The 10,370-nt window shown below is 45.2% G+C and overlaps 1 protein-coding gene across 1 annotated transcript; it reads right to left on the reverse strand.

Annotated features, from left to right (window-relative positions):
• Positions 1 to 6,758: 6,758 nt before the first annotated feature.
• Positions 6,759 to 8,777, reverse strand: LOC110337147 (secretoglobin family 2B member 20-like). Its single transcript, XM_021219905.1, has 3 exons — positions 8,640 to 8,777; positions 8,008 to 8,189; positions 6,759 to 7,273 (listed from the first exon to the last, which is right to left on the reverse strand). Exons 1-3 carry the CDS (start codon positions 8,698 to 8,700, stop codon positions 7,268 to 7,270), a joined length of 249 nt encoding a protein of 82 aa, XP_021075564.1. The 5' UTR covers positions 8,701 to 8,777; the 3' UTR covers positions 6,759 to 7,267.
• Between the last annotated feature and the right edge of the window lie 1,593 nt (positions 8,778 to 10,370).

The raw sequence follows: 10,370 nt of genomic DNA on the forward strand, positions 1-10,370 counted from the left end.
GGAGTGGGTGGGTAGGGGAACAGAGGTGGGGGGAGGGGTATGGGAAACTTTCGGGATAGCATTTGAAATGTAAATAAAGAAAATAATAATAAAAAAGGAAAAAAAAAGAATAGTGGGCTTATAAGAAAATAATAATAATAAAAAAAAAGAATAGTGGGCTTAGGGACGGGTCAGGTAACCCATTCATTTGTGGTCAAAACAGACTGTCTCTACACTCTGTTGGGGTGAGACTCACTCTCCAAGATGGAGGCCCAGATATACTTAATGCCCTATGAGCCAAAACTTACTGGCCCAAAAGGAGAGCCAGTGAGTGGAGGAAAGACTGCTCTGACTTATTTCTGCCTGAAGCTGAGACAACCTAGTATACAGACAGGAGGAGTTCTCTCCATGAATGTCAGAGATGAGCGGGTGCTGATGTGGTGAAAAGAACAATTGTCATCTGGGCGGAAACTCTATGCCAGCATGTCAGCACAGAAAGTGGAGTAAATTAGCCTCACCAAGTTCTTGGAACTTTGGACAGGCAAAAAAATTAATATCTACACAGATAGCGGGTGTGCCTTTGCCACAACCCATGTTCATGAGGCTATAAACCAAAAGAGGGGACTGCTCACATAAGAGTGAAAAGAAATAAAAAAAACAAGCAGGAAAACTTGGATCTGATGAAGCCAGCAACTGTGACTATTATTCATTGCCAGGTACATTAGAAGAGAAGAGACTCGGTGGCCTGAGGCAATAACCAGGCAGATCAAGTGGCTTGAGAAGTGGCTATGCAGGACTCTATCCTGGCTATGGGCCCGCAAGAGACACACACTGGGGAATGGGACTGGACTAAGGGATGGCCTCACTTACAATAATTTCCTAAAGAAGAAAGGATTCAGGTTGCTAGCCACCCTACCAACTACTACCTAAAGAAGGAAGACCAGTGGCGCACACAAGAAGGAAAAACTATACAACCCAGAAAGCAAGCTGAGAACTTCCTTGACTAAATGCATAGATGGATTTAGCAGATAATAAGCTCATCCAAGCAGTCAGGAGATCTAGACCTTGTAGAACTGTGTAAGGTATGTCAGCAAGTAAATGCTTATGCAGCCAAGAGCAAACAGGGCAAGAGACCTAGAGGAGAGGGGCCTGAGGTTTATTGGGAGGTTGATTTTACAGAAGGTAAGCCAGGAAATATGTTTAAAAATACCATCTAGTATTTGTCGATACTTTCTCTGGATGGGTTGAGGCTTTCCCCACCAAGCAGGAAACAGCTACTCTGGTAGCCAAAAAGATATTAGAGGACAATTTCCCGAGGTTCAGTGTCAGAGGTAATTGGATCAGACAACGGTCCTGCTTTTGTCTCTAACATAAGTTAGGGATTGGCAGAGATATTGGGGACTACTTGGAAGCTCCATTGTACATACTGTCCCTAGAGATCAGGGCAGGTAGAGAGAATGAACAGATTCCTATAAGAGACCTTAACTAACTTGTCCTTGGAGATTGCTGCAGTCTGGGTGATGCTCCTTCCCCTGACCCTGTTCTGAGTCTGGAACACCCCCTACCATTTTAACCTAACCCCTTTTGAAATCCAGTTTGGTATCCATAACTCCTCCAGTGTCCTCTGGGCCCTCCCTGGAGGTATCCCATCTCACTGACAGGAACCTCTTCTTGAGGCTCCAAGCCCTTCAGTCAATATAACATGAGATTTGGCCCAAACTGTCTACCTTAAATGCTCCATGGATGCCAAAGACTCCTCACCACTTCCAGACTGTTGACTGGGTCTACATAAGGAGGCATCAGGCACAGTTGCTGGAACCCCAATGAAAGGAACTCATCCTGGTGCTGCTAACCACTCCCACATCCCTCAAAGTGGACAGTATTGCAGCCTGGGTGCACACTTCCCATGTGAAACCTGAAGACACTCCACTCCACAGGGAACCCTGCTGGATGGTACAGAAGACAGACAATCTGCTCAAGTTCAAGGTCATTCAACCTTAATCATGACTGCCTGGTGGTACATTTGTATTCTGGTTTCTCCCCCCCCCCATCCTATGTGCCTGTCCTCCGTACCTATTACAGCACTCATTGCCTCCATTCTGTTGTGGTTGGACAGCCACAGGGACCTCTGCTTTGGTCTCACAAGGTAAAAATTATGACAGTCTGAGGGAAGCCATTGATTTAGATATAGAGGGAATAGAATCTTCCATCAATCACCTTCTTAGTAACTCACCTTGAGGGACTAATTGAAGGTTAACTCTGATGTGAGAGAAAATAAATTTCTTATTTTTGCATCAATCTGCGTCTCTGTATCTCACTCAGGGGTACTTCAAGTAAGTACCACTGACCAAGGGTCAGGTTCTTGCAGTACACACTCACACAGACATATAAACAAATAATATACTTGACTGATTTGGGGAAGCAGGGTTACACTGTTTCATGACTGTCCAGTTCCAAGGTGGCCTAGAAATCAAACTTCTGCCTGCCTTTGCCTCCCAAGTGTTGGGTGTAAAGAATTGCACCATCACCACTTAGACAAACATATAATTTTTTAAGAGTCTTTTGAAAAGCAATAATGGTAATACACAAGGCAAATAAAAAGTGTTAACTCAAGCTATAGACCTCACGTGAATATGCCAGGATCAATGCCCTGTATACAATGTTATCATGACCTCAGTGGTAAAAAATTTAGTCCCAGAACCAGCATGGAGAGGAAGGCATATCTCTGTGAGTTTCAGCCCATCAAGGTATCTGTGGTGAGTTCTAACACAGTCTAGGATATAAAGAGAAACCCTGTCTCAATGAAGAAAAAAAGAAACCAAAAAAAGATGCAGATCCAGTCCCTACACCATAGCTGTTTCTAGACATGGCTGAGCAAAGAGGAACATAGTGACTTGGAATTAAATTCTTTCTAAGGATGTGACCAAGCCACATTAGTCAGACAACAGGTTCTCGAGGGAGGGAGTGATGATTAAAAAAAGAAAAAGAAAAAGAAAAAGAAAAGACAATTAAACAACAGTATAACATGACTCCAGCCAGTGCTGAGGTGATGGGCTGTGGGTGTAGGGGAGGAGGGGGAGGGAGAGAGCCTGTGTGCTGCCAGAGTTCCTGTGCTCTGGGCAGGCAGACTCAGGAGGACTGCTGGATGCTTTCCATGCAGCCCCTGGTGGGAATCTGGCTGTGTGAAGCCACTGACCCCACATGGCAGGGGGTGGACAAGAGGCAGCCCCAGAACACTCCAGAACAGGACATGTGTTACAGTTAGTCATTGCAAGCTCCCCAAGGTTCATCCATATGTCACCAACATCTCTCTCCCTTTCTCTATATCAGAGCCCCAGGATCACAATATGAAGATTCTAAATTTTTATACATCTTCATCTAAAGGTTGCTAGCACAACACTGACTTCCAGGCAGCTTATAGCCCACACCACAGTGAAACACCTACTCCAGAACCACACCTACCACAACAGGGCCATGGTTTCTAATAGTGCCACTCCCTGGGCCGAGCATATACAAACCTTCACAAAAAGCCAACCGCTTTATATACCAAAGAACTCACACTGAAGGAAACCTTGAGCTACTGGCTCTCCCTCCTTTGATATGAGAAGATTTACTTTGGACTAAGACCTTGGAGTTCATGGAGTGTGCAACCTATTCAGGCATCTTAATGACAGACAGCAGAAATGACTCCCAAAGTGGTCTTTGTGATACATCCATCACCCATATGTTGACTCATGCTTGGACATGAGCATGGAGATATGAGCTATGGAGAACAGGTATGTGGAAGGTATCAGTAGCCCCATTGCTCTTGCAATCTGCATAAATTCCTTTCCAGAGTCTATCACTATGGTCCTTGAGGCTGAAGCTGGTTCATCTCTGGCAGCTGGTATGTATCATGTCACACAGTGCTCGAAGCCTAACATGTATGACTTCATGTATAATCCTTAAAGGTTATCAGGTACACAATAAGCCCATTCCATTTTGCCACAAATATATCTATACACCAGGTTTGATTACTAAACATTGAGGGCAGAAAACCCAAGAAGGCTCTTAGCACTGTGCTGTGAGGGATGAAGTCACACAGATGCTCTCTGGACTTCTCTGGCTGTTTCTCTGTAGGAAAATATTCAAACGTTTCTGGATACACAGGCCAGAAAGTGGAGAAAGAATAAAGAGATGATACTCCCTTTACGTGGAAGTCAAAGCCAGTCTTTACTGTTCATGATGCTTTGCTTCAATCAGAGTAGATATCTATTCCAAAAACTGTGGGACGCAAGGGCATTTGTCAAACTCTGGTTTTCCAATACACAGAATAAGTCAGATTTTTGTGATGGATTTAAAAATAATTTCTTTTGTACTTAACCATTTCTTTTATTCAAGTTTGGTTGAAGCAGAATTACTATGCACTCTACTGTACATAAATTATAAAATGTGAGAGGTTTGTTCTTGTTGATGGTGGTGGTTTTGTATTATGAGGCAGGGTGTCTATGTGTAGCCCTGGCTGCTCTGTAAGTCACTCTGATGACCAGGCTGGACTCCAACTCAGATATTTCTGCTTTAATTGCCAAGTGCTGCAGTTAAAGGCCTGCTCCAACACTGCCTAGCACGGTAGGTGTTATTTAATGTATAAACCCAAGAAATCACTGTAGTCATGATAATGAACACCTTGACTGCTCCAAATGTGACCCCCTTTATAGTCACCCATTTTCTAACTGCCCATCCTGGTGTTCACTGATTTGTTTTCTCCTTTCAGAAGTTCTTGTAAATAAAATAAATGTCTTTGATTCCTCTAGGACCATGAAGATTTTCCATTAAAATACAAGTGTGGGATTGTGGGTTATAAGGCAGTTGCTCCTGTGTCATTAGTCCAAGGATTTTAGCTGCCTTCTGGTTGGGACCGTTGCAAATAAACCTGATCAAAGCATTCACCTGTTCCTCTCTTCTGTGTGTCAATATCCAGGCATCAAGGTGTGCATGTCTCATTTCTGCATGTGAGATTTAACCTTCGAGACATGATGGCACAAGAAGGTCACCAATGAAGGAACATAGTACTTACATGTCTTAAGAGAAGGCACACAAAGAATGACACACAGAGCTATGTCACACAGATCATTGTTGAGCGAGAGACAGAAAAACATGAAGAAGAAGCTTTACCCTGTTCTTGGGGATTCTATGGGTATAGCAAACAGTTCTTGGATTTACTGGTTTGAATAATCTCAACAGGTTTCAGATTCAGGGCCATGTCTGATCCTGAGATGGTATTTTGGAAAAGTACTGGATAGGATGTTAAAAGGTGAAGATGGTCTGTTTGCTCAAGGTAATTAGTTGACCTGTGAAAGCTTTGTCCCTGGGAAGGCCATTTGGCCCTCCTAGGGACCAGGCAGCCTTCTTTAGGAAGCCCTAGGTGTTGTCATGTCACATCAGGAAACAGATGAACAGAGCAATGGCTCCAAGTCAGTCAGTCTTACACACTGACTAATGTGTCCTGTTTGAATGACTTTCAGGCCCTCAACTTGCTCACCAGCACTTGCTCTGTTCAATGAGTCTTCTCAATTTTTGACACTGATATACAGAATAAGAGTTGTGTTACTATGTTGTATGTCCATTTTAACAAATGGAGTTCATCATTGTAATTTCACAGCTTTCCAGTCCTCTCTCCCAGTAACTTGTTGGGTTGCTGTCTTGTGTTTGAGTGTATAAGGGAGAATGGGCATGCATATACCACAGCATGCATGTGGATATCGGAGGACAATCCTCAGCCATTGTTTAGTACAGCATTCTGGCTCTCTGATACTATGGAATGCTGGAATATCTGGTTTACAAACTTTTGGGAATTCACTTGTGTCCTCCCATCTCTCAACAGGAGCAATAGAACAATAGACACACTCTAACAAGGCTGGCTTTACATGGGTTCTGGGAGTTGAACTCAGGTCCCCAATAACACACAGGAGCATTCTACCCATTGAACCTTCTTTCTGCCCTTTTGCTCTTTTTCCTTTTGTTGGGCATCGACTCCTATCTCTTTCCCCATTGAAGTGTTTGTTTATTAAATTTTGGGTTTCTTTTAAAGATTATTTATTTTATGAATATAAGTACACTGTTGCTGTCTTCAGACATAACTGAAGAGGGTCACAGATGATTTTGAGCCACCATGTGGTTACTGGGAATTCCACTTGGGACCTCTGGAAGGACAATCAGTGCTCTTAACCTCTGAGCCATCACTCCAGCCCCTTGGTTTTGTTTTTAAAGCAGGGTCTCAGTATGTAACCCTGGCTGTCTTGGAACCTGCTGTTTTGGCCAGGCTATGACAAATAGCAAACCAAGAGAATCTGAGCACACCCATGTGATCCCTGAGTTACTCCCCTGTTCTAACTGGACACAAGGAGTCCACAGTCCTGTGATAAAGCCCAAAGTCAACACATGAGGTAAGTGTCTGTGCACCTCCTTTCTGTTCTGCCAGCCTGGTGAAGGCTGTGCCTGATTACATGCTATTTGCCCTCAAACAACCCCAGTCTCCAATCTCACATAGATGCAATAAACTGGAGTAGGGGCTCACACCTATAATCCCAGCATTCGGGAGGAACAGACACATAGATCTCTATGAGTTCCAGGCCAGCAACAAAAAAGGAGGGCTGCAATGGCTCTCCCAGGAGCACCTAGCTAGTCAGGGGCAGTCGCCCTTATCTCAGTGACTTAACAATCATTTCTCTCACTGTTCCCCAGATTATCTGAAGACCTCATATGATTCCCATTCATCACATAGACACAGGGAACAGGACAGAGCTGCAGGCATTTATTAGAATCAGCCTAAGAGACTGCAGGATGAGGGCACAGGTGTCAGGAGTCCAACTTCGGTAGAGAAAGAGGACAGGTCAGCAAGATGGCACTTGGATCAGACAGGTTGCAAAGATGGGTTGGCTATAAACCATTAACTTCTAATGGATTTACATCAGGGTAAGCATATCCTTCATTTTCTTTAGGGCATCGGTGGTATAGTATGCCTTGCATTCTGGGCTGAAGAGTATAGATAACTGGAAAACAAAGAGACAGACAGGGAGAGAGATGGCTACAGGCAAGGTGCAGGAGCTCATCAGGGCTCCCCAAGCACGCACAAAGACATTGCTCCTCATCCACAGGAAAGAAAATCCCCTGCAATGATTCAGGTCTCCAGTAACAGACTCTGCCTCTTGGGAACAGGAGCCCACCCACAGGCTTCAGGAGGCAGCCTGAAAGCTGCCATAGCCAGGCAAGGAAGAAGGGGAGGAGGTTCTGGAAGGCATGACAGAGGCTAAATCTAAAGGGAGGCAAGATAGCTGAGTATGAGTTTGGTGATGTCTCCCATTCCTGAGGACATCTCCCCAGGCACATTGGCTATGTGTGTTAAATATATATCCCCCATGTGGGCTAGTTAGAAGAAATTCTGTTTTGGATAGCACTGTGGTTTTGAAGGACCCGACACTCAACTAAAACACTTTTGGAAACACGGTGAGAGCTGCACTGTTCAAACTATACATTTCTGCAGTCCCATTAGGCTTGAAAGAAGAGACACCAGGTGACAGCTGTGGTGAGCAGCTGCTGGCACTGTGGGTGTGGCATTTCAGACATTAAGGGAGGTTCAGTCTGTAGCTCAGATGATGCCAGAGGAAGGGGGACCCCATCTAAGGTAGGGGAGTAGAGTCAAGGGAGGCTCCAAAGAAGTCACTGGCCAGCCAGTAGACAGAAGTTTCAAACAGATTAGTATAGACCTGTGGGTACCATACCTGTGCAGAGGCCAGACCAAGGACTCCCCTGTTCCTATTATGGGTGAAAATACCATGTTTACCCAGCATGTGGCAGTGAATTGCAGGAACATGCATAGAACTGGCTGGATGTATACCTGGCATGCTGCTATGACATGTACTAGGGTGGGCAAGGGTTTGACTTCTCAGTTACAGGTCACCTGACATTGTATTAATGGTTGCATGGATCATTTGTACACAGCCTTCCACCATTTACTGCATGGTCAAGTGGGATTAGGGAGGACGTTACCATAATTCGGGGATTCATAATTTTGGTTGTTGCTGCTTCCTCACTGAAGCAATCCTGGATTTTTTCAAAGACCACCCTTTCCGCTGCAGTAGCTTGAAGCCTTGTAAGGTAGGCATTCAGAACTAGCCGATTTCCACTGAGTACTCCAAAATAGGTTGTCATGAAAGGCATACATGCTTCCGCTGCAAACACAGACAGAAAAGCATCATTAAAAGACCACAGGCTGGCAGAAACAGAGGTTCAAGATTCCTTGACTCATCTATAAATTCCTTAACTGACCTTTCCCATAGTCCTACCCTCCCAAAGGCTGTAGCCTCACAGATACAACATGGTGCCCATGAGACACACACTTCACATGAGTGGACAGACCTGCATATCTGACCTTCAGGAAGCCCCACACTTGCCTCTGCTTCACCTGTGCTTCTAAGGGCCCTTCATCATGAGCATCATCACCAGCACATACCTGTCCCCCATCCCACCCACCCTAACTGTTGTATCCCAGAGCAGAAAGCATCAACCATCTTCTGCAGCTCCTTGCCAGTGGCCTCCCAAGGACCCCTAGGTCTGTCTCAGGGTCCCACTTAGAGATCTACATGGGACTGAGATGGTGTAAGCAAGGGTCACACTCTCACTTGTCTGGAAGCCCAGCTCTCCAATCACCAGCAAGGCCAGCAGAAGAAGTGTCCCCTTCATGGTGAAGAATGATAAATGCTCTTCTCAGAGCAAATTCTCTTCCTTATAAAACATTATCACCTTGAGAACCAGCAAACTCCACCCCCTAAACCTGCCTCCAGGAGCTTTGGGCAAAAACCTAGCACCTGTTTACACCTTCCCTTGCATACAGGAGGGAGATGAGAGCCCCTCCTGCTCTGATGAACAAACAGCCTGAGACAGCCTGATGTCATCAGTTTCTGGAGAGAAGTTTGTTCCTTGCCAAAGAGGGGTTAGAGCTGACCTTTGTAAGCAGCCCGAGTGCTGAGCCAAACGCCCTGTGGTCCTGTTCCACCTGTCAACTCTGCTTCCTGGTCACACTCCTCACCTCTCCTGGCTAAAGCATGTCCTCTCCACGTTTGGACAGGAAGGTACAGGGGTCAAGGAGGGTTTCTGTCTCTGTAGGGAGCCAACAACCCAAAACACTGGATGTGCCTGAGGTAAAGACCTGAGCAGAAGTGTGTATGCCTGGGTTCTTGTGGGGCCGCTTGAACATCTTAGCTGTTGAGGCCTTTGAACTGGATCCCTGAGGACATGGAAGGACAATCTAGGTCTCGGTGACTCTCAGCCAGGATAGTTACCAGATGTTTGGCCATGTGGGTATCCTCAAGATCTAGTGATGGTTTTGAACCAAAAAGTCTGCTTCACTCCATGGTAGCTCATCCCTGCTGTCCTCCTCACCTTGTCCCCTCTCAGTTCTGTGAGGAACCATGTTTCAAAGAATCCATGTGGTGAGAGCAGTGAGTGGTAGAGTGAGGGATTCACCCCAGTACATGAACTCTCAGTTGTCCACAACACCACAGGCTACTGTGGACTGCCTGGCTGTAAACTACACTGCTCCACAGGCCACAGGCAGTGCTGTGTGTATATGCTATCTCAAGTTCAGATCAACCTAATTGCCCTAAGGAAGACATTTTCAGCGCCAATGAGATTATCATCTGGGTGTTGTACTATTTCTTTCTTGAGATGGGAAGCTCTTAAATTCAAGCTCAACCTGCTTGAGGTGTGTGATGGTTAATCTTGATGATAATCCATGATCATCTTGACTGTGTTGAGTTGGCATAAAAACAAGGCTCTGTGAGGAATTTTTTATACTTGGTTAATTGATGTGAATAGACTGATTTTCTTATGGCAGCATGGACTATGATCATAGACAGGGAGAAAAGGGAAAAACAAGCTGAGCATAACCATTTGTGCATCTGCTTCCTGATTGTAGATGTGACCAACCACCCAAGTTCCTTCACTGTACCTAGCTCACCATGATGGACTGTATCTCTTCAAACTGGGAGCAGAATGGTGCCTCTCTCCTGGCATTTTGTCACTAGTTCCCAAATACAGTGGCACAGTATTGGTTTTAGCATGTGCAAAGCCCATGGGTTATTCCACAGCACCACACACATAAATAGGGGCAACTAAAAAGATGGATAAGAAGTGGATGCTCACAGCCAGCTATTGGATGGAACACAGGATTCCCAATGGAGGAGCTAGAGAAAGTACCCAAGGAACTGAATGGGGCTGCAATCCTGTAGGTGGAACAACAACATGAACTAACCAGCTTGTGTCTCTAGCTGCATATGTAGCAGAAGATGGCCTAATCGGCCATCACTGGGAAGAGAGGCCCCTTGGTCTTGCAAACTTTATATGACCCAGCA

This window comes from Mus pahari, chromosome 1 (genome assembly GCF_900095145.1).
Source record: "Mus pahari chromosome 1, PAHARI_EIJ_v1.1, whole genome shotgun sequence".
NCBI classification, from domain to species: Eukaryota; Metazoa; Chordata; class Mammalia; order Rodentia; family Muridae; genus Mus; species Mus pahari.

What these genes read in the sequence shown, in the direction of transcription:
- LOC110337147 (XM_021219905.1), bottom strand. Translation starts at nt 8,700, where the DNA reads ATGAAGGGGACACTTCTTCTGCTGGCCTTGCTGGTGATTGGAGAGCTG. An exon ending in AGAGCTGGGCTTCCAGACAA is followed by an intron (nt 8,190 to 8,639) that starts GTGAGAGTGTGA and finishes CTGTGTTTGCAG; the next exon opens with CGGAAGCATGTATGCCTTTC.